Source organism: Peromyscus eremicus, chromosome 9, assembly GCF_949786415.1.
Source record: "Peromyscus eremicus chromosome 9, PerEre_H2_v1, whole genome shotgun sequence".
NCBI lineage: Eukaryota > Metazoa > Chordata > Mammalia > Rodentia > Cricetidae > Peromyscus > Peromyscus eremicus.
In genome coordinates this window covers 88,375,753-88,400,676 of record NC_081425.1, presented here as the reverse complement: position 1 = coordinate 88,400,676, position 24,924 = coordinate 88,375,753, and the positions used below count along the sequence as shown (strand labels likewise).

The 24,924-nt window shown below is 39.0% G+C and overlaps 1 protein-coding gene and 1 pseudogene across 1 annotated transcript; one reads left to right on the top strand and one right to left on the bottom strand.

The window, feature by feature from the left end:
- Positions 1–7,799: 7,799 nt before the first annotated feature.
- On the top strand, positions 7,800–24,025 carry Arf4 (ADP ribosylation factor 4). Its single transcript, XM_059273987.1, has 6 exons — positions 7,800–8,155; positions 15,572–15,652; positions 15,832–15,941; positions 20,948–21,019; positions 21,594–21,719; positions 23,803–24,025. The coding sequence occupies exons 1-6, from the start codon at positions 8,089–8,091 to the stop codon at positions 23,887–23,889; spliced, it is 543 nt and encodes a 180-aa protein (XP_059129970.1). The 5' UTR covers positions 7,800–8,088; the 3' UTR covers positions 23,890–24,025.
- On the bottom strand, positions 13,820–13,920 carry LOC131920213 (U6atac minor spliceosomal RNA; annotated as a pseudogene).
- Positions 24,026–24,924: the final 899 nt, after the last annotated feature.

The following is a 24,924-nucleotide window of genomic DNA, read 5'->3' as shown; positions in this document are numbered from 1 at the left end:
ATACAGTGGTATATTATATAATATAATAATTGGGCCAAGCTGGGTATATAAGTATTGTATCTTAAATAGATGTTAAGCAATGTGGTAACTTGGTTGCTACTAAAAAGCTAATCTAGGGGCTGGAGAGTTTGTTCAGTGGTTAAGAGCACTGGCTGCTCTTCAGAGGTTCTGAGGTCAACTCTCAGCAACCACATGGTGGCTCACAACCATCTATAGTGGAATCTGATGCCCTCTTTGGCATAAGGACATACATGCAGATAGAGCACTCATACATAAAATAAATACTGTTTTAAAAGCTAATCTATTACATTAAATTATTTATCCAGAGTAGGGTATGATGTAATCCTAGCAGTTGGGAAACTGAGGCAAGAGAATCTTGAGTTTGAGGTCAGCCTGGCTACATAGTGAGACCTGGTCTAAAACAAAGAAATTATCTGTAATTACAGAGGCCCTTAGCTTTATTCAACTACTTGTTTTTGGGTAACTAATATTAGAAAATTAGTATTTTCCTCTGAGTCATGAGGAAATGCGAAAAAGTAAAATTCAGATGTGTAGGAACAAATGGATTGACAGTTTCTCATGGTGTATGTGTGTGTGTGGTGCATGCACACCCATGTGTGCAGGTGCATTTGCATGCACACATGAATAGAAAAGCCCGAGGAAGGCCTTCAGTGTCTCTCCCTATCGCTCTCTGCCTTATTTTTTGAGACAGAGACAGGGTCTCTCACTGACCCTGAAGCTCAGTTTCAGCTGGACTGACTGCCCAGGAACTTCTCTTACCTAGTGCTGGGGTACAGGTGTGCAAGGCCCAGCTTTTATGTGGGTGCTGGAGACTCACGTGTGTCATCTGCTTGCACAGGCAACATGCTTACCCTCTGAACTGTCTCTGTAGCCCCTAAAAGTCAGTTTTGGTTTAGGGTTGGTTTGTTTTCTTTTTAAAATTTTAGATGACTGTATGCATGGGTGTGTGTGTGTGTGTGTGTGTGTGTGTGTGTGTGTGTGTGTGTAGATGTCAGAGGACAACTTTGTTGAATTGGTTCCACTTTTATGTAGGTTCAGTAAGCTTTAATGAGGTGGAATCCAGCTCAGGTCCCTAGGTTTGCACAGCAAATGCCTAACTGCTGAGCCATCTTGCCACCATGGGAAATACATTTGGTTTTGGTTTGTTTGTTTTGACAAGGTTTCACTATGTAGCCAGGCTGACCTGGAACACCCTGTGTAGCCCAGGCTGGTCACAAACTCACAGAGATCCACCTTTCTCTGCCTTGTGAGTGCTGGGATTAAAAGTGTGCGTGCGTGAACCACCGTGCCTGGCCCAAGAGACAAATTTGAGTTCCAGTTTTCAGATACATCTTTTCTAAATGGTTCTGCCTTTCTCCAGAGTTTGTACCTCCCTTCCCCATTTTATTAGAATGTTTATTAAGACTGTATTTATTTATTTATTTTCAGACTAGCCTCAAACTCACTATGGTACCAGAGGTGACTGTGAATTCCTGATCTTCCTGTCTCCATCTCTCCAGGGCTGGGATTCCAAAAGTAACCAACTGATGGGGAATTGACATCGTAACACTGAGGTTTTGAAACATGAACAGAGTATGTCTTCTCATTATTTATGTATTCTTTAATTTTGCTCAGAACTATTTTGTAGTTTTCAGGATTCAGTTTTTCCATGTCTGTCAGATTTGTCTTTAAGCCTAACATATTTTTCTGAAGTTGCAAATTCTATTCTTAAAATTTTAGTTTTCAACTTGAAATTCTTCATCTGAAAATTCAGTTAAAATACTAGTATGTGGAAGAGTAGCACATTTTGATACACTGATCTTGTTATCTGCCAACTCCTTTATTACAAAGTTTTAATATTGCTTCAGACTTTTTATATAAAGATTATGCCACATATAATAAGGACTGTTTTACTTCTCCTTTAGTCTGGATTGCTTTTTATTATTAATTTTTCTTATCTAACTGTATTGGCTAGTATTTGTAGTACAATACTGAATGTTATTGTTAAGGGTAGACATCTCTATTTTATTCCTGGTCTTAAAGGAAAATATGCAGTCTCTAATCAAGTATAATATTAATTACAGAGTTCTTTTAAATGAATTTTTATTTTTAGTGTGTGTGTGCCCGCACACATGTGCACACTCGTTCACACATGTGAGTGGATACTACATCTGCCAGGGTAGCTGGCCAGTGAGCTTTCAGGCATTCTTCTGTATCTGCTTCTCCTCTCACCTTAGGAGCATACATATACCTTTCATGTGGGTTCTGGGGATTGCCACTCAGATGCTGTTGGTTGTATGGCAAGCACTTCTACCTACTGAGCCAAGTCTCCAGGACCTGCTTCCTGTCTTTTAGGGGTCATTGCTGCATCTGAAACACTGTCTCATATGTTGCTGGTTTGGTGTTTGTATTGTTCTAGGTGATAAATATGATCCTTGTTCCTTGATTTTTTGCTAGCAGGAAGACCTAGCAATCTAGTTTTAATGGGCTTCTAGGCTGTTTTAAAATTTAATAGTAGGTGATTTAAAAAAAATAAGGATCTTGCTGTATAGCCTGGCATGGAACTTGCCATCCCAGGATAACTTCAAACTTGTGATCCTCCTGCCTCAGCCTCCTGAATGTCAGGATGACATATCTACACCACCACATCCTGTTAACATGAGGTAATGGTTTCATTATCACTACCAGCTCTGAAGACAGGATTAGTGACTCATTAACTCTAATTCCAGGGTTGGGGAACATTTGTTAGGTAGCTTGTTCCTAACTTTCTGAAGCATGGGGGATATTTTCAATAATTGGGAGCATATAAAACATTTGTGTTGGGTAGGCATGGTGACGCACACCTATAATCCCAGCATGGCTAAGGCAAGACTACTATGAGTTTGAGGGCAGCCTGGGCTACATAGTGAGGTGGAGGCGAGCCTGGATTGCAGTGTCACCCTGTCTCAAACAAACAAAAACTGAAAATAAAAATAAACCATTCATACCATACAAAGGCCATAGATTTGTGTGAAGGGAAGCTTTGAGACATTAACCTTCTTTCATTAATGTTGCTGTGGTACATAGTAAGTGAATTTGACATTATCTTTGAGCAACCTAACATGCAAGGCATATGGTTGGACTCTCCCTTCCCCACCCCCACACACATTTCTTATTTCCTCTTGCCTTCATTTCTTTAACTGGAACCTTTATAAAAGTAGATACAATACTGAAATAATGGCCTCAGTTGGTATACTCTTTGTGAAATTACTGTAAAGCATGTAGAAAATATCTAGAAGTCAGAATGTGACCACTATAAATTCTGAAGGGAGATAGCTTAGTAGTTACACTTTGTTTTTAAGTTTTCTGGGCTGAGAATGTGGCTTAGCTGGTTGAATCCTAGCCTAGCATGCAGCAAGCCCAGCATAAAATAGACATGGTGTCAAACACCTGGAGATAAGAAGATCAGAAGTTCAAGGTCATCCTCAGCCACATGAAAACTGTCTCAAAAAAAGAAATATTTATTAAATAAAAATGTCCTGTAAGAAGTGTTAAAATAGTTTAATGCATATATAATATTTCTTCCTAAAGCAATAAGGTAAGGGTAAGGACTTCCCCTCAGTTGGGCAAGTAGGTAAATTTGAACTTAGTAAAGTCAACAGACTTTATTATTTTCTCCCAAGTCAACAATATTTCTCAAAACTATTAAAGAGCAAACACAACCTTGACCTCGGGAAAGCTTAGATCCAGATGTACAAGACCCTCTCCCAAAATCATGTGGAATAAATAAAACATCTTGTTAAAAAAGAGTGAAGAAAGTAGATCCTGAAGAGCTGGCTTAGCAGTTCAGAGCACCAGCTGCTCTTTTAGAAGACCTGAGATGGGATTTCTAGCACCTACATGGTGGCTCACAGCCAGCTGTCCATCACTCCAGTTTCAGGGGCTTGGACACCTTCTTCTGCCTTCACTGGGGACCAGGCATGCACAGGATGAACAGACATAGATGCAGGCGAAACACCTAGGCACATAAAATAGAAATGAAAAATTTAAAAAGAACAAAGAGAGGTGATTATAGAAATCATGAAAACTAAGGGAAGGTTTAACTTCATAGCAGATTCTCAGAGTTACTGAAAGGTAACAGGTTGAGCTAGCTAAAGACTCCAGAAATTCTCACACTGATGCCTACAGAAGAAAATGTAGGTGGGTAAGATTCTTAGTAGTGTAGATACTTTTCTACTATTGAAGATAAATAAAGTTCAGAAGATCTAACTTTTTCAAAAGACAAGTAATGGACTAAAATCAAAGAATGAGATTGATGATACTGTTTACAGAGCCTAAGGGAAAGCAATGGCAAAATTTACTGTTTGTATAACTAATTAGTGAACTGAGTCACTTGTATTCTCTGAACAGTGAGTGGTATATATTAAATTGAGATTAAGTTTTATTTACTTGCAGTACTGGAATTTGAACAGAGAGCTGCATGCATGCACGGCAAGCTAAGTTACCACTAGGCAAAGTAAGAAGACTGAATGAAATACTGTATGTCAAATGCAATGCCTGGCATATTATAATACTTCAGAGAGAGACAGAGACAGAGAGATAGACAGAGAGAGCGCACTTGGAAGAATGGCAAGTACTGTTAACCACTGAACCATCTCTCTAGTACCTTTTATTATCTTTTTTAAAGGTTATCTGGGTTGTTTGTTTCTCTATTAAAATTTTTAAAAAGATATCTTGTTTGTTTGCATCTCTGTTTTCATTTGGGGCTTTAAAAAATTATTAAATAGGGGCTGGAGAGATAGCTCAGTGTAGAGAGATAGCTAAAAATACTTGCTGCTGTTGCAGAAGACCAGAGTTGGAACTCATTGGGAAGTTTATAACTGCCTGTAATTCCAGCCCCAAGGGATCCAACACCCTCTTCTGGCCTCCTTGGGGACTTGCATGCAAGTATATAGAAACACTCAGATACACACATACACATAAATACAAATAAACCTTAAAAAAATACTAGGGGTCAACGATTGGCTAGAGGCTGTTAGCAAAGAGAGTTTAAGTACAAAGGAATATGGGTAAGCTTGCTTTTGTGGGTAACAGAAATATTACCAGTGGTTATATATCACAAATAGGAATGTAGCAAAGGTTTTTATTCAAGGCACAGTGAAAATATAGAGTATATGTGCTTCAGGGGAGCAGTGGGCCCTAGAAAGCCCTGGTTACTGCTTGGGGCTTCCTTTTATGGGCTTAAGAAAAGGAGGAGTTATTTCCTAGGGGGTGGTGTATGGGTACTTTTGTTTCTTTTTGGTTTTGGTTTTTGGTTTTTGGTTTGCTGTTTTGATACGTAGGCTTGTGTTTTGTAAGCCTTTGTTCATTGCACATGTCCTTTCTTATACTGTATCTGATTTTAATTATATGCATGCTCCATCATAAACAGGAATAAGGTAATCAGTGGTTTTTCCCTAAAAGTTCACTCACATGACAGTTTGCCTTACAGCATATGCATCCAATGCCAGTTTTGGCTGGATTGTCCCATTGTCCTTAGCTCCTGAGTATGTGTTTGACCACAAAAGGGGAGTTACTAAGGGTTTCTCGGGAGCTAATTAATTAAGTCAGCTTAATGTAGGCAAGGGTTTCAGGTTACAGATGCATTAATTGGGAAAGATGTGTGTGTAGCTCAAGCTAAGAAGGATCCTAAGTTGCTGAGCTATCCCTATGCTCACTAGCCTTAGAAATGGATACTACAGAATATGTTACTAATTGTACACTTAAAAATTGGTGAATCATTGCCGTAAGTTATATCTCAATGAAGTGAATTTTTTTTTTAAGTACAAATAAAGCTGTCCTTTGACTGTTTTGTACAGGTTTTTCCATTCCCTGGAAAGGTTCCCTTCCTCCATAGCTAATCAGGGAAGTGCTATTGACTACTGAATTCTATTTGAAATCTTGTGCTGAGTTCACATTCATGCATGCATATAAACATAGACACGTAATGATGATCTGCATTATTGTGGGGCAAAGTCTCATATAGTTCAGGCTAGCCTCACATTTGCTATCTAGCCAAGATGACCTTGTCTTCCAGATCCTCCACTTTCTGTCTCCCCCAAGTGCTGGGATTACAAATGTGCCCTATCTGACTGCAGAACTTTGTATTTTGTTTGACAGTCAGTCTCATGTATTCCAGGCTGGCCTTAACCTTTGTAGTGGAGCATGTCCTTACACTTCTGATTATCCTCTCAAGTGCTGGGACTGCAGGTATGTATGTGTCACAACTGGTCTCATGCAGTGCTGGGGATGAATGAACCCAAAGCTTTTGTGACAAGACTTTCACCAACTGAGCTATATCCCCAGAAATCTATTTTTACAACACCTTACTGTATTTTCTATGTGTTCCCTCTCCCCTCCACTTTTATTAGGACAACTGAGTAGAGTTCCGGTTCATCCTAACTCCTCATAGTATTCTAGAGTATGGATAGACCCTAGTTTATTTGGTCATCTCCCTATCATTGTGGTGTACCAAGTTCTCTGCTTTCTTAATGCTTTCAGACAAGAGGGAAAGGTGGGGTGTTGCCAATAACATTAAATAGGGAAAATGCTTACAAACTTTTAAGAGTTAGTGAGCACTAACAAGGGTGGATTGTGGGTACTTCTGATGATAAACTTCAGCAATGGTGGTAGGGGAAGTATGTGGGAGGAGGTGAAAGTCATAAGAAAATTTTCTTTAAAAAAAACAAATGATATTTATACCTTATTTTGTAACCAGTAAAACAGTAGCAAATCTTTCATTATTCTTCTGGGAATGAAAAGGTCTCAGAAAAGCAGTCTTTACTTGACTTCTCAAAGCATAAATACTCAGCTGGGTGTGGTGGTACAAGCCTAGAAACCCAGCCACTCAGGAAGCAGATGTAAGAGGATCACACAAATTCGAGGTCGTCCTGCCTTTTCTGCCCGGCAGTGGTAGAACGTTTCTTAGCACGCTTGAGATCCTCTGTTCAGTCTCAGTGTTGGTAGGGGAAGGCAAAAAGCCTTGAAGCACTCTTGTAATTAGTGGGATTAGTGATTTCAATATAACTTGGCATCGAGTCTAGGAGCTTTCCACCTTTACCAGCAGGTCTGTTTTTTAAGTATCTCCGGAGATGCTAGGGTCTGTTAGATGCTTTATTTGCTTCGCTTTATTTACTATCTAATACTTTCATTAAACTGCTAAACTCAGAGACCTCTTTCCCCTTGGAGACTTTAGAGGTCTATAAGTAAAAAATAAATAAATAAAAATTCTATAGGAATTTCCTTTGTTGTGCGGGCTGTCGTTGGATCTCCTATCCCAGATTGCTGTGAGCAGCCAGCCGGGTTATTTAAGGATATTTCACATAAAATCCGTCTCCGCCCATCTCCCCACCTAGCCTGGAAAAAATCTTTATTGTTTAAAACAGGGTCTATCTTCGATTCTTCATTGTGGCAAGCATCTTGGTCGCGCGCAAGGTTCGATTACATTAGTGGGAGTGGGGAACCACCAAAGCTCCCCGGAAGGAGGAAGTCACCCAAAGGCCAACAAGAACGTCACTACTTAGCCCACAATGCACATCTCGCCAACCTGGAACCGTGGACTACAACTCACTCATCCGGGCGGAAGCCATTCACTCCGAACCCCATTGGAAGCGATGGAGCAAGGACTCCTGGGAGCCTGCCTGTCCTTCCGTGCGCATGTGCAAACCGTCCTCGCTGGGCCGCACCTCCGGTGGGTCGCACGTCGGCGAAGCCGGCTCAGGCCCTGTGCGCGCAGGCGCTGTGGTACGGGCGGCGTCCGCAACGCAGGGGGGTGGGGCCGCGGTGACGCGATTCTGTCCGCGTTGGAGCGGGCGGGCCGCCGCCAGAGCCTCCGCGGCCGCCGTGTGACGTGGCACAGCCGAACACTTAACGCCGCGCCGGAGCCACCGCACCAGTCGCCGAGCAGCTCCCGGTCCCGCTACGTCGTGCCCCGCGGCTTCGCCGACACGCCGGCCGGCGAGACAGTCTTCAGCCTTTCCTCCTCCGCCCCGTTGGTCGTGAGCCGGAACCGAGAAGGCCCGAGGACGCACCAGACCCCCTCTTTGGACCGTCGCAAGTGCCACCACCGCTATGGGCCTCACCATCTCCTCCCTCTTCTCTCGCCTCTTCGGCAAGAAGCAGATGCGCATTTTGATGGGTGAGTGAGGGGCCGGGAGCCGGGGAGGGCCAGGTGTTTGCCCGGGGGCCGCGGGCCCAGCCTTCCCCGGCCGAGGTGGGGGAGGGCGGACAAGAAGACTGCTGCAGGGGGAACAATGGGGGCGAGGGGTGAGTGGTCTGTCTCCACAGAGGCTGAGCCGGAGACTTGGGCCGGATGTCCTCGCTCTCGGCTTTGCTTGCCTTTCTCTCCCTGATCTAATTGAGAGCCTGAGAAGAGAGAGCCGAGCTCCAGGGTTAGTTCACCGTGGCGAGGCCGTCCTAAGGGTGCAGTCTTCCGCCTCACTTTCCTGGCTGTGGACAGCGGCCGAGAGTGAGGCCGGCGACTCCAGCCTTCCTCCTCCCCCTTTCCTGGTCGTGTCCGCCCTGTGCACACACCATTGGTATGTGAGCCCAGCCAGGAGCCGCCTGGGGCAGGAAGTGACCAGGCCCACTGTGGCGAAGGAGCACCCAAGGTTTGAGCAAAAAGCCCGGAGTCCTCTGAGCTCATTTTACTAAACTTTACTTGGATCTGGATTCGACTTTATTTTCTCATGGTTATGAAGCTTATTCTGTGAAAACAGAATTTATCCCATGACCGTCTTTCAGCTCTAAACCTAAAACACTGAACCTGTTTGGTTTACTATCTTTGCTCTTTCAAACTAATTTTATCTATCTGGCCTAGATAATAATAAAATTAAAAAGTCAACTTTAGAAACGAAAATTTTTTTTTAATTGGATAGTTCTAAAGCACCTGAACTGAGCATGACTTTTGAGTTCGGGGTAATCTATTAAAAAATAGTTTGTTTAAAAACTGCTTCTCAGTGGCAGGTTTTATTGCCCACTGAGGCCATTCACAAGGATGAAGTGAGAGTTCTCTCCTTAATACCTCACAGCTGAGTTCCGAGGACCTGAATAGTATCTTTTGACACTTGTTGAGTATGAGGAGAAAGGGATCGTATTGAGCACCCCTACCAAGAAGTGCTTCAGTTTCTGTAATGTTGCAGAGTATGGGGGTACAAGTTGGTTATTGTTCAGCTTCTTTACAATCCAGAAAACAATTGTTCATGACTCATTCACAAAGCTAAGGGAAAATGTTTTCTTTCACAGTTCCTCAGCTCCCCTTTATGAAGAGGACAGTTATTTTAGGAGGGCCGGTGTATTCTTTAAGCCTTACGTGGTTGGAAATTGGCAGTGTGGAAAAAGACCTGAAGTCAAAGGAAGGACTTTGGACTGAGATAAATGAGTGTCTTCGAGATTAGCCAGTACAAGATTGTGTTACTGAAGAAGAAAGAATTTATTGTAGATGGATTCTGACTTTCTTTGTTACAGTCCTGGGCTGGCTAAAGGGATGGCTGAGAAGGGTAAAATGATGCTTTAAGCACCTTACCACGTTTGAGACACTTTCCCATCCATCCCAAGTAATGACTGGAAGAAGACGGAAGTAGACAAGCTTTTAACCTGCTGTGACGATGAAAGGGAAAGAAGTCATGGGTTGGGATTACTCTTTATGTTAAGTAGATGATCACTCAGGTTCGCTTTCTTTTTGCTGTTTTTGTTTTATGATACAGGGTTTCTCTACATAGCGCTGGCTGTTCTGGAACTTACTATATAGACCAGGCTGGCCTTAAACTCACAGTGATCCACCCTCCTCTGCCTCCCAAGGGCTGGGGGTGAAGATGTGTGCCACCACACCTGGAGTTTTCCTTGGCTAAAAGCACTCTATTCATAATGTCAACTTTTATGATAACTCATTAGAGGAAGTATAAGTGTCAGGGTTATGTGCATGAACTGGGAGCATAGTGGTTTGGAAGTTTGGTAATTCCTAAGCGTTTTGGGGTTTGTTGTTGTTTCTTTGTGGCTTTATGAGTGACTGACCTTGTAATCAATAATCACTTTTATGGTATCTTACCCATTCGAGTATTGGGAATATCAGTGAATGGATGATTGTATGTACACATGTGCACATGTGCTCCTGTGTGTGTATTTGCTTTGTGGTGTGGTTTTGAGACTGGAACTCAAGGCCTTGTGCATGTAGTCTGCATACTGTACCCTAAACTTAGCCCTGAATGATTTTTTTTAACCCCTCTCTCTCATTAATGGGCTCATATTTTCTTTATCAGGCTTATATATGCCTCCTTGAGTCGAAAGCTTCTCATAGTCTGTTTATTCTTTTGGTGCTGGGGATTAAAATTAGGGTCTCGAGTTTTGAGCACATAACACAACCACTGAGCTACATCTGTAGTCCTAGATTACTGTTTAAAAGCATATAAAGAGACAGTAGTAGTTAGCTAATGTGTCTGGATTACCCAACTACTGTGAAGATGAAAACGTAATTTCCGTACTAGCTGCTCTCCCAAAATTAGAGAAGATGTTGGAAGATATGTCTAATAGTTAACCATAATTAAAAACAAGTCAAGCCTGGGTTAGCGTGATGTTGTGTGCCTGTAATCCGAGCACCAAGGAGACTGAAACAGGAGGATCTCAAATTTGAGGCCAGGAAGACCATGTTTCAAACACTAACAAATAGCCAATACAATATATTGAATTTAAAATCTTCTAGACTCTTTTTTTTAAAGATTTATTATTTATGATATATATAGTGTTCTGCCTGCAGGCCAGAAGAGGGCACCAGATCTCATTACAGATGGTTGTCAGCCACCATGTGGTTGCTGGGAATTGAACTCAGGACCACTGGAAGAGCAGCGAGTGCTCTTAACCTCTGAGCCATCTCTCCAGCCCCAAAATCTTCTAGACTCCTGATCAACAGAAATGATGTACTAGTTATTTATAAGGGAAATTTACTCACTTGAATAATAATAAATTTAAGTTGAAGGACAATTAGTTTCTACCTTAGATTACTCAGGTAGCCAGAGTTAGAAAGCAGTAAGCTCTGAAGTGTAAGATAGGTCCATATCTTTGAGGTCTATGATAAGGTGTGCTTTTGGTAAATCAATACTTAAATTTTATTTCTGAAATTACTAATGTATTTGGAAGAGGAGTTACTAATCTTAACCTATTTTCTTTGAACTTGGGGAAAAGGCTTCTGAGGATGATCTTTAACCACTGAGCCATCTTGCCAGGTTTTTTGAGAAAGGATCTCATATAGCACAGGCTGACCTGCTTCCTATGTAACTAAGGATGACCTTGAACTTCTGATGTATCTCCTGAGTACTGGGAAGGATCCTCTATTTGCCAATTTTAAAAAATACACTATAAGTAATAAAAATATACTAATAAGTGAGGCTTTAAGCTTAGAATGATGTTTCATTTTTTTCCCTCAAAAACATTTTATAAATCTTTTTATTAAGGTTAATTCTTGGTTCTGATTCTTTTTTAAGTAGTTTTTGTGAAATTTAGATATGAAAAAAGTGATCATCACCTGTTATTCAACCATTTCACTATTATTACTCTGTGTGTGTGTGTGTGTGTGTGTGTGTGTGTGTGTGTGTGTGTAAGTGTGTAAGTGAGAGAGAGAGAGAGAGAGATCTGGAACTGGAGTTACAGGCGGTTGTATACTGCCCCGGTGTGTGAGTGTTAGGAATTGAACTCAAGTCCTCTAAAAGAACAGTAAATGCTTACCACTGAGCCATCTCTTCAGCTCCTACTTGTCATATTTATTCTCCACATTTTAGAAGGTTTTATTCCTTTAAAATTGTTTTGTGTTGTTCCTTTTTACTTAATATATTACAAGCATTTTCTTATGCCATTATTTGCAAACATAATTACTAACCTTTGATAGTTTGTTGCTAATTAACTCATTGATAAAAGGGAAGATACTCTTCAACTATGTTGGGTAGAAAATCCAAACATTTAAAAAAAAAAAAAGAAAAAATCCAAACATTAATTTTAAAAAAACCTAACCTTATTTTTCTGTAACTGGTAGTTCCAATTTCAGTTTAAATGGTCAAACCTCTGAGGAACTAGATAGAATATTAAGCTATAGTAGTCTTAAAATCTTAAAAGTAAGATCACATTATATAAATACTATTTGAGAGCTCTGGCATCAGAATTAGCTTTCTTATGTTGGTGGGTGTTTTGTGACACAAGGTCACATATAGCCTAGGTTGGGTTGGAATTCCTGATTTTTCTGTCCCATTTACCATATTCTGAGATTACACCACTGACCAACTATTTTGTTTTTCTGATTTTTGTAAATAGAGGTATATGTTCATAAAGCATAAGCCACCGTGAACCTTCAAGATGTCTCAGCAGATAAAGGCACTTGCTATCAGACCTAACCACTGGACTTCAGTCTCTAGGAGTGGAATGGTGGAGGGACAGAAGTGACCCCTGCACGCTGTCCTGACTCCCCAGGCACTGTGCATTCATGCATGCAGCCACACACATGCACATAGAAACTCACACACAAAATAATTAAATAAACTGTAATAAAAAATGTGCCACCCCTAAAGTATAATTGTTATGTTTACAAAGTTGTGTAACATTGTCAAATTTTAGAATATTTCCATGACTGCTTTTTTTTAACGTAATTTTTATTGACTCTGGGAATTTTACATCATGCACCCCAATCCCATTCATTTCCCAGTCCCTCCATACCTCACCCCTGTAGCATCCTCCCAAAAGAAAATTTAAAAAATATTAATTAAAAAACAAATCAGCCGGGCAGTGGTGGCGCACGCCTTTAATCCCAGCACTCGGGAGGCAGAGCCAGGCGGATCTCTGTGAGTTCCAGGAAAGGCGCAAAGCTACACAGAGAAACCCTGTCTCGAAAAACCAAAAAAAAAAAACAAATCAAAACAAACAAAAAGCCACTTCTAGTCCTCCATCTTTCTTGTCTCTCCAACACCTCTTCATTCATTGGAATCCCATAACTTTTATCAGTCACTGCTGTTTTTCTCTTTTAGCATCCATGGCAACCACTAATATTCTTTGTTTCTATAGGTTTTACTGTCTTGGACATTTCAGCTAATGAAATAATAATGTATGGCTTTTTTAATGTCTGGCCTTTTCACTTGCCATAGTTGTTTTCATCATTTATGTAACATGTAGTAGTAGTCTGTGATGTTTTGTGGCCAGATAGTAATTCCCTTGTGTGGAAAACTTTAGTTTGTTTATCCACTTAATAGTTATTTATAGTTATTTTTAGTTCTCATAAATAATGTCATTGTACATTTGTGAACAAGTTTGTGTGTAGACTCAAACTCACAGCTACACCTGCCTCTGCCTCCCAAGTGTTTAAAGGCACAACATCCCACCTGGCCCAAAGGTAAATTTTTATGTTAATAAAATTTGATCACAATCACCCAAAGAGGTCTTACGCTAAAATCTGGTTGGGTTTTTTTGTTTTTTGTTTTTGTTTTTGCTCCTTTCCCCAAATCTAGAGCCTTGTACTTGCTATGCAAGAGTTCTACCATTGAGCTACCACCCTCAGATTTACTCATCTTGTTGATACTATTTCACATTTGGAAAACAAAATACTTGTGTAACAGTTAGCCTTTCTTGGGTCTGTAAGTGAGAGCAGACTAGTCACTGACTAATATATGTCATAGTCCTTTGGAAAGAAAAAGCTGGTACCCAGTATCAGCAAGTGAGAGTCAGGGTTCAACTAGAGAGCATCGGAATAAGGAAATGAATGGATGATTCCCACCCCTCTCTCACTCCTCAACACCCCTCCTCACCTTCCCTTTCTCCAAGGTAGATTCCTAAAAATCGGTGGAGTACAAACCATGTTCATGTTGTCACGGCCTAGGGGCCTTTTCTATTGCTGTCAAGAGGAGTGCTGACTTTCTTCCTTTTAAACTGCATCAGAAAGATGCTACTGTTTTCAGGATATGGGTTGAAAAGGTTGTTCTATAGGTTGAAGTCCAACTCCTGTAGCTTTTCATTTCTCTTGGACCAACTAAAAAGTCACATTGAAGTTCACAGGACTATAACCTGATAGGTGAGGTTAAAACCTGCTAGCACTGTTTTCATGTCTTAAGTTGTGATTTGATTTAAACATTAAGTGGGTATTTTTGCCTAAACTAATGCTCTGTTGATTTTGTTTTTAAATTCTGGGATAAAATAAGTGAAGGCAGCCAAATGAGGTGTTCTTTAAAAAAAAAAGTACATTCAATGAAGTTATTTGATATTGATCTTTTATTTATGAGAGTTTTAATCGACAATATATAGGTTTTGAGAGTCATACTTAAAAGCATTTAATTTTTTCTTCACTATTACTATAATAAAGAGGCTTATATAATACCTTCTAATATAGACTTTGTCTCATAAACAAGCATATTCCCTTCTACTTACCTGCATCTCATGAATTAACATTTAGCCATATGTGATAGCACATGCCTGTAATTCTAGCACTTGAGAGGCAGTGGCAGAAGCATCAGGATGTTGAGGCCAGCTTTGGTACAATGTGAGTTTGGGGTCTGGGCTACATGAGATCCTGTTTTAGAGAATAACAACAACAACAAGATTAAAATTAAGAATTGGAGAACAATATGATAGGACCATTTTCAAAACACAAATCAAGACTTTGAATCTTATTTGTGCATATTTGATATTGATACAGATTTAGTCAAAATTAGTCCTATCAGGAGACTAGTACATAGCTATATATGTCCGCCCCCCCCCCCCCAGCATTAAGAACTTTTTAAAAGAAAGATTTCACTTTTAATTTTTAGTTATTTATGTCAGTGTACGGGTATGTGCATATGAGTGTACTTGCCTGTGCAGGCCAGAAGAGAGCATCCCTTAGAGCTGAAGTGAAAGGCATTTATGAGACATGTGATAGTGGCTGCCAGGAACCAAACTAGTACTTACTCTAAACCACGAAGTCACCTCTCCAGCATGAAGAGCATTTATTCAAAATACACTGTGTAAATATTAAACAGACGATTAATTTTTTTTTTTGTTTTTTCGAGACAGGGTTTCTCTGTGTAGCTTTGCGCCTCTCCTGGAACTCACTTGGTAGCCCAGGCTGGCCTCGAACTCACAGAGATCCGTCTGGCTCAGACGATTAATTTTTGATCTGGAGATGTGGCTTAGTTGGTGTACTATACTGGCTTCTCCATTTCTAACAGGCACAGCTCACCTGTAATCCTAGCACTAGTATTCAGGGAGATAGAGGCAGGACTATCAAGAATTGAAGGCCATCCTCAGCCATATAATGAGTTTGAGGCCAATCTGGGATACATAAGAGACCCTGTCTCCAACAAAGGCACTCATCTAGTTGGTGATACAGTGCCCAGAGATTAGAACTCAAGCCTGCCAGTTCCTTTTTTTCCTGTGTCTATAGGTCTACAAGGAAAAGGGCAAAGATTAGGAAGGTGTTGATGGGGCAGTGGGGGGGGGGGAGGGATGGATGAGAAAAATGAAAAATTACATTTTACTTTGAAACTAAATTATTGTTGAATTGCTTATGTATATTTGATTCAGATTTTAAATCTATGGTGTCTTCTTCTAGTTGGATTGGATGCGGCTGGCAAGACGACAATTCTGTATAAACTGAAATTAGGGGAGATAGTCACCACCATTCCCACCATTGGTAAGAAAATTTATAGATAACTATATACAGTGAAAAATTAAATTTTGTTTTTGTTAATCTTAGAGTTGATATTGGTAAGACTTAAAAAGCTATTCTAAGAGAATTCCACATTAAAAGGGTTTATTTCTTGGTACTTAATTATGGACAGTGGTCATTTTGTTTTTTGTTTTTTCTTACAGGTTTTAATGTGGAAACAGTGGAATATAAGAACATTTGTTTCACAGTATGGGATGTTGGTGGTCAAGATAAAATTAGGCCTCTCTGGAGGCATTACTTCCAGAATACCCAGGTGAGATATACCATATATTTGTAACTTTAATTTATAGATTTCATATTCTGAATGTTATATTGAATGTTGACTTGTTTACATTCTTATCACCCATTTCATTCTTTAGTATACTCTTAGTCATGCCTTCCAAGTTCACTTACATAGTGTAGAAGAATTAAATGTAGCTACTCCAGTGAGATTTTGGATAGGAGTAAATGAGTTCTCAAGAATGAATTAAGTATTTTATCAGTAGTTCCTTTGATTCTTAACCTTAATTTTGAGTTATATATCACAGTGGACCTAAGACAGTGGTAGAACTTGATTTAGTTCAGTCTGCTTTGTTAACTTGTAGGAGATTTTTATATTATATAGGATATACTGGCATGAAAGAGACATTAGGGATTGTGTAGATTGGGAGTTGTCAAATTTGGCTGCACTTTTGAGGGAGTCTTGAAAATCTCACAAGTCCAGTCATAGGTCAGAATCTTGAACATGTAAGCCAAGCAGTCTTAGTGTTCTAGCACTTTAGTAAGTGTGTGAATCACCTGGGTATCTGTTAAAAGTACAGATTGATCCTGTGGACAAGCTTCTTAGATTTGATACTTCTAGCAAGTTCTTTTGTGGTATTGATTTGGCTAGTTTGTGTTCTTATGATAGCAGCTCTACTGACTTTTTGAACTGTGGGGAGGCCTCTCTTGGATTGTAGGATGTTTAATAGCATCCTTTGTGTCTACCTACTAAATGCTAGTAGCCACTGTACCTTTCAAGTGAGGTTGTGACAACTACAAATGCTTGCATGCTTGCACACTCATTTCCTGGTAAGAACAACACTTCTACTTCTGTTCTCGTGTTCTCTCTCCCTCTCTGAGTGCTAAGATTGCAGGCATGCACCATTATGCTGGGGTTTCTTTTCTTTGGTTCCCCCCCCCCCCCCCCAGACAGGGTTTCTCATGTAGCTCTGGCTGTCCTGGAACTTATTACTCTGTAAACTCACAGATCCACCTGGCTCTGCTTCCCTAGTGTTGGAATTAAAGGTGTGTACCACCACCGCTTGGCCCTATGCTGAGGTTTCCAAATGTGAGGAAACAGAAACTTAGAAGTGACTTCAAGATTGAATTATAGTTGGACAGCAATGGCACATACTTGTAATTGGAACCTGTAATTGAACTTGGGAAGCAGGAGGATGGCTCTTAAATTCAGTCCAGCCTGTTCCTGCATAGCAAGTTCCAGGCCAGCTAAGGCTCCATAGGGAGAACCTATCTTTAAAAAGCAAAGATTGAGGAACTCTTTTTTTGTTGTTGTTAACCTGGTCTCAGTTCTTTTGTCTTTTCTACCATAATGAGAACTTATACATCAGGTTTTTGTTTTACTACCAAAGTTGAGAATTTTTTGACGTAGTATACTAAACATTTGGGATATTTAAGATTTGCAATGTTGTGCTTATTCTCCATTGAGGCATACTGTTGCCTAGTAGCAATAAACACCCTTGTTGAGTAGCTGGAACAATCCTGGCTTAAGTAGTATAAGTGTATGAATATAAAAATAATTATGTGGCATAGTTTTTTTACTAAAAAACAAGAATTTTAATTTCCATGGCTTTGGATAGAAAACAGATTTTGCAAAAGTACAGGCTTTAAAAAAAACTTCATTGTGGAAATAGAAGCTAACACAATAAACTCTCATGTGTATCTGAAGTAAAATTAGGCATGATGTAAATCTTGCTGATTTTAAACCTTGTAATAATAGTCTTATTCTTATATTTGTTTCGAATGCTTTGTAAGACATGTGAATCATGAATTTGAGATTAGATCTATCCTGGCCTCCTTGGATGACCTTAGAATTAAAGACCAGAGCATTCTTCATCCTAGGGAGTTCTTGCCTGCTAGGGAAAGCCCTGTGAGGCCTGGTGTAATTACAGCTAAGCTCTTCTAGCTTGCATTTCTAGCATTCCTAACCACTTCTAACTCCTAGCACTTAAATCAAACTAATTGTTTATTGTGGTAAATTCCTCTCCCATCATTAGATAAGTCCAATTATTTTGCTTTTCTAAATAATTAATTGGCCTATTTTAAAAGGCTGATTTTTATTTTGTATGATTTTTGACCACATACATGCCTGGTGCCTGCAGAGCCAGAAGTAGTTGTTAGATTCCTGGAAACTGGAGTTAAGGATGGTTGTGAGCTGCCATGTGGGTACTGGGAACTGAACCTGGGTCCTTTATCCGAACAGGAAGTGCTCATAACCACGGAACCAACTCTGCTGCACCCAGTTTGGCTTTTTAAGTCATCTTTTCTTCGAACAGATGGACTTAATTTTAGAAGTCAAGCTTTTCCATACTGTTGATCCTAGACTATCAGGAAAGGACTAACTTAGAACTTATTCTCAAAATCTCCTTCCTACTAATGTTACTTTGTTACAGATGACATTATTTACATTTAGAAAATGAAAATGGAATGTTAGAAAAATGAGATTGGGACTGGGAAGATGGCTCAGCAGTGTTTGTTGCTCTCACAAAAGACCTAGATTTGTTTTCTAGCACCCAAATGGTGCTTTTAAACCATCTGTAACTCCAGTTTCAGGGGGATCTGATGCTCTCCTCTTCTGACACCTCTGCCCACACATTAACCCTCAGGCACACACACACACTCTCATTAAAAAATAAGTTAATTAAAAAATTGTGTTGGGGTCAGGGTTTTAGAAAGAATATTTAACCAAGCACTTAAGTATAATATAAGGTATAAACTTTTAACAGAGATGCAATTTACTATCATTTTATTAGCTGAGACTTTCATGCTGTATCATGTGGAAGTTTTCAGAAAAGTCTTAATTCAGTTATTCCCCATTGCTACTTTTGTTGTATAGAATTATATTTGTGAATAGCTTTAAAATTCTTCTGTTGCTTTTTTTGTTACGGATTTCTTATTTGACCATGCAAACCTCGAATTTTTCATGAGATACTTGCTTAGGGCTTGTTTCTTCCAATTGGAGTTACCAAGCAACATTTTGGAGCAAGACTTTTTTTATTTCTATGATAAAGTATATAAAAAACTGTTGACTAAGCAGCTTGTATTGATGTATTTAGGGATGAATACATTAACAACAAAGCAAAAGAGGCCATGAATTTGAAAAAGAGCAAGAGGCTGGGGGTGATTGGGAGGGGCTGGAGGGAGAAAAAGGAAGAGGAGAAATGATGTAATTATATTCTCAAAAAATAAAGAAATACATAATAATTTAAAGAAAAAATTATATTTATACAGTTCTCTTCTTACTAATGAAAATGCTTTTTCTTAAAGATGATTAACTTTAAACTATCAGGAAGTTATTTCACACACCTGAAAAGAACATGCTGGTACCATTATGCAATTCTCAATTCTAATTTCTTTATTTAAAACAAAAAAAAATATTGAAGTGTGTCATCTCTCCTTTTTACACTTTGCACATGCCTTTTATTGCATACATAAATCCACATAGGTCATAAATTTTTGAGGAGCCTTTCATTTTTTCCTTTTGTCTTCACTATGTAGCCTCTGTTTATCTGTTTTGTTTATTTTTGAGACTGGGTCTCACATAGCCCATGCCACCATCAAAGTCAAAATATAGCTGATGGTCCCTTGGAGCTTGTGATTTCCTGCTTCTGCTTCCTGAATATTGGAATCACAGTGGAGTGCAGCCCCACACCCAGTTTTATTCAGTGTAAGAGCTCAAACCCAGGGCTTCCTGCTTGTCAGACAGGCATCCTACCCTCTGAGGGACATCTCCATACCTGTAACTCTTTAGCTACTTACATGTTACTGTATTTAATATGATAGGGAAGAGAAAGGGGGCAACATTTGTTTGTCTTAGCATTGAGAAAAGTAGTCATTGGTTAATAAAGTTTGGGTTTTGTTTTTTGTTTTTTTTGTTTTCTTAAGAATGGTAGGTTAAAATTACATGGTGCTTAAATCAGTTTTCAATAGATGAGCCTTGAACTTGACCATGGAAGATCTTTGTTTACTGGCTTACTCTTCATGGCTTGCTCAGCCTGCTTTCTTACAGAACCCAAGACCACCAGCCTAAGGATAGCACTGCCCACAATGGGCTGGGCCCTCCCACATCAATCACTATTTAGGAAAGTGCCCTACAGGCTTGTCTACAGCCAGATCTTATGGGAGCATTTTCTCAACTGAGGTTGCTCTTCTCAGATGACTAGCTTGCATCAAGCTGACATAAAATTAGCCAGAACAGAAATTCTTTGTAATTTTAAAGTCACATTTTATTTTATTATTTATTTATTTTCTGGTGTGTGTTGGGCAGAGGGTATGCCACTTAGACTTGCATTGTGAGAATGAGTCTCTTCTTTTCTTACCATGTGGGTTCTGGGGACCAAACTCAGGTCATCATGTGCCTTTATCTGCTGTGTTGTCTTGCTAGCCCCTGTGTTAGAGACTTTTAAAAACTATTTTTAAACATTCTGTCTTAGGGCTACTACTGCTATGATGAAACATGATCAAAGCAACCTAGAACCACCTGTCCAGGGGTAGCACTACCCACCATGGGCTGGGCCCTCCCCCTCCCACATCAGTAATTAAGAAAATATCCTACAGGGGCTGCAGAGATGGCTCTTCCTGAGGACCTGAGTTCAGTTCCCAGCACCCACATCAGGTGGCTTACAACCGCCTGCTATTACAACTCCTTACAACTCCTCACATCTCTGACCTCTGTAGGCACTTAAATTCATGTGCACATACCTCACCCACACATGCACATAATAAGAATAAGTCTAGGGAAAGGGGGGGGGAGGGAGGAGAGAGGAAAGAAAGAAAGAAAAGGAAAGAAAGAAAACGTCCTACGGCTGGCTCTTCTGGAGGCATTTTCTCACTTGAGGTTTCCTCCTATCAGATCTAGCTTCTTGGCGTAAACCTAGCCAGGACGCAAGAACATTTTCTACCATGTGTCTAATTCTCCATACTGTTTTGCTAGTATATTTTTATATTTAGTGTTGCCCTTAAGTTTAACTGTTATAATTTATTGAAAAAAATTTTCCCTAGGGTCTTATTTTTGTGGTAGATAGCAATGATCGAGAAAGAATTCAGGAAGGAGCAGCTGTGCTGCAGAAAATGGTAAGTATGTATTTTAAGTTGATCATTTTCAAGATGTGTTTTTGTGGTATTGTCTATGGTCACACATTTTAGACGTAGAAGTAAACTTGGGAAACTATATTATTTCCAAGTTCTTAAGAATGCACAGAAAAGCCCTCTATAGTCTATTGATTTATTTATGTAGTTCAGCAGTTCTAAACCTTTGGGTGGAAACCCCATCTTGGGGGTCAAATGCTCCTTTCACAAGGGTCACCTAAGACCATCGTAAACACAGATATTTACATTACAACTCATAATGGTAGCAAAATTACAGTTACAGAGGTAGCAATGAAAATAATTTTATGGTTATGGATCATTGCAACAAGAAGAACTGTATTAAAGGGTCGCAGCACGAAGATTGAGAACCACCTTCTTAAAGGCCAATCGTTATTTGTTCAAACTGAAGGATGAGATTTATAAGAGTGCTTGAAATTTACATAGAGAACTTTAGTTGGTGTCTAGTAGCTTGTTTAATGTTGAATAAAATGCATATTTAAGATTTGTGAGTAGTCTGATTTTAGAAGGTAGCTGGTAATGGCTTAACCTTTATCTCCAGCTTCTGGAAGATGAGCTGCAGGATGCAGTGCTGCTGCTGTTCGCAAACAAACAGGATTTGCCAAATGCTATGGCCATCAGTGAGATGACAGATAAGTTAGGTCTTCAGTCTCTCCGTAACAGAACAGTAAGTATTGGAAGGTGACACTAACCTCCTCACTGGTGAAAGTAGGGTAATTAGGTAATACTCAGCTGCTTATTAGTATTGTTATTGATATTATTATTTGGAGATAGGATCTAACTGTAACCCTGGCTGGCCTGGAACTTACTCTGTAGACCAGGCTGGCCTCAAACTCACAGAGATCTGCCTGCCTCTGCCTATGCCACCATGCCTGCCCAGTTTAAATGTGTAATAATTATTTCCTTTGGACAGATAGGACATTTCTAGAAATATGGTAATATGGTTTATAGAAAATGCATAACATACTAAAAACCAGCCCTTTCGGGTTTTATTTCAATACTATAAATATTGCATTAAATTTTGTTTTTAAAAATATTGATAGTTTCTCACTTTTCTATTTATTTAATTTTATTAACTTTATCTTCTATATTGATACATTAACAGTACTAAGAGTTGAATATGTAGAGATTATAGACATTCTTAATTTTGTATCATTCAAATAGTTCTCCAAGGTTTTTGTTTTTGTTTTGTTTTGTTTAAATACAAATGTTCTATTTTTACTATTTCTTGTGGTGTTGGGGTTTGAACCCAGAGCGTTTCTTTCACATGTTAGGGCAATCACCCTACCACTTAGTATCTGTAGTTGAGCAAAGATTTTATACTTTGCTTGTTGTTTTTTTTTTCCTATGCTGGCCTTGAACTTAGGGACATTCTCCGGCTTTTCTTTCCTAATCACCAGGATTGCAGGCATGTGCAGTCATACCAAGCCCTACATTTGGTGCTGTTTATAAAAGGCACATGATTTAGCAGCTGTATCTTAAATCCTATCATTTAGTGCTCCTTGTTTATTAACTTCAGAACCTTAGGGAAGAACCTCAGCTGACACATTTGTTTGAATACAGATTTATAAGAAATAGTGTGCTAACCTATCAGTGATTGATATATTGGCAAAGTCCAACATAAACATAGAAATTGTATCACAGACATAAGACCATGTCTTCAAAAAACCAAAGATACAGTCAAAAAACAATAGTGTCCCATACTCTACAGCAGCTTTGCATTAACTTGTCAACAAGGCAGATACTGTTTATTGTGTAGACTGTTGTGATGTCCCATTAGAATTAAAAAAAGATACATTGTAAGAGATAGAAGTTTTTCATACTGTGGAGATAGGAATTTGTGCCCTTCCCCTCCCTTCTGGGTTACTAGGGTATTTGATACTCAGATAATTGACAACATGGTAAACCTACAATGGTTTTGCAACATTAAGATACGTCTTTTCTTCTAAGGTGGAATAAGACTAGTCAGTTAAAAATGAGTAAGTTATCCATTAAATGTGAATTGTTTCTAGGTGTTTCAAGTTTTGTGGGGGGGGGGGTTGTTTCTTTGAAACATGATCTCTTTTTTTATTATTTAGATTTTGTGTTTCATATAAGCAATTAAGAAAAAAAACAAAAAAAAAAGCAATTAAGAATCTTTCCTGTTTAAAAAGTGAAACTTTTTGGAATATGTGATACCAAAGATGTTAAAATTATTTTTTAAAACAGTAAAATTACATGAAAAGTTAAAGTTCTTAGACTATCAACAAAAATCTTTCAGATACTTACCCCTTTTAGACTGGGAATGTGGCTTAATGGCAGAGGACTCGCCTAGCACATAGGGTGTGATCTCTAGCACTAGAAAAAGCAAAGTCTAAAAAATCTGCACGTATGTTCTCCTTAGTTTTTGGGTTATAATGAGAGGGTCTTAAGGACCAGGGAGGTAATTTGTTAGAGATTTTCCCATTACTCTTCAGATTTTGTGGCTGAAAGCTAGCCTAATAAATCCATTGAATAATAATAAAAGGATTCTTTTGAGTGACCTTTGTAGTTACTAAGAGCATTAAATTCATGTTTGTGGGATATAAGTAGATCACTTATTTCCTTAGTGTTTATTACTGTGATTTTATAGTTTCCATTTTTGTATACTTGTAATTACTTACTCGGTAGTGCCCTTAGGCATTTATGGGGAGGGACTTAATATTTTCTGTTTAAAAATGGCAGTATGTATCATCTTGTTAATCAAGTATTTTCTTGTCCTTTCTTCACAGTGGTATGTTCAAGCCACTTGTGCTACACAAGGAACTGGTCTGTATGAGGGACTCGATTGGCTGTCAAATGAACTTTCAAAACGTTAAATGAACCTGGATATCTAACCAAGGACATGTTTGATAGAATTGGTCTAGACTTGTTACAACAAAATTAGTTTGCATCTTGGTTATTAAAGGATATCTGAGACAGGTTTGGGCAGAATATTACAGCATTTAAAACTTATTTTGTTGCCAATTATTGTTTACCAAGCACAATGTTGCTATTTAGCAATATGCTTGCGTGTAAGAGAAATTTTCCTTGGGAAAAAAAAAGTATCCACTATTATACTTCCCTGAAGCCTAAATGCCTGGACATATTTGTGACACCTTTAAACAAATCTGTTTTGAGTGTTTTTTGAGCCCACACCAATAATGTTATAAAGTTGTTCCCCTGATACTTTACTGACACCTTTATCATTCCTAGGACAGTCTGCTGATTTAAAAATGTAGCATTCCATTTGTATTTATTTCTACCCCTTGCCAAAAAAGATTTTTCTAATACTGCTTGTACCAGCCAATGACGTGCTCCAAAACACTATTCAGTTTTCTTACTGAGGATTCCCCACCAGCCACCACCCTCACATTATTGACTCCTGGCTTCCATCAGCCAAACTTACCTCGTCAATCTGGTTTGGATTTGATAGCTAATTCTGTGCTGGTTGCAAAGAGTTCATATTGAGATAACTTTTAATACTCAGCAGATTGTTTTCCTTTATATTGTTACCTTTTTTACGTTGCATGTTGCTTTTGGAATCAGCCTGACTCTTTGCCCAGTATATGATAGTTCTGCTGATACTTTACTGTTTATTGATGAACATATCTTAAGAATTTTTTGAAAACTCATCAAATTCAGTGAATAAGTTTTCTTCATAACCCATTTGAAATTATTCCTAATAAAATGATAAAAAATATGATTTGTGTTCTTTTGAGTCTTTGCAATATTTGAAACAGATTTCCTTACATAGCAAAGTTGATTTACATATTTTACATGGTATGGCTAGTAATATAAATCCCAGTGAGTTTACTAATGGTTGGCAGTAAACTTAACCAAGGTTTATCAAGTGCATCAAAGTGGGGTGCAGC

Bases quoted from the DNA above. Each gene is read 5' to 3' on its own strand.
- Arf4 (XM_059273987.1), top strand. From the start codon at position 8,089: ATGGGCCTCACCATCTCCTCCCTCTTCTCTCGCCTCTTCGGCAAGAAG. The intron at 15,942-20,947 runs GTGAGATATACC...AATTTTCCCTAG, and splicing joins ATTACTTCCAGAATACCCAG to GGTCTTATTTTTGTGGTAGA. The intron at 21,720-23,802 runs GTAAGTATTGGA...CTTTCTTCACAG, and splicing joins AGTCTCTCCGTAACAGAACA to TGGTATGTTCAAGCCACTTG.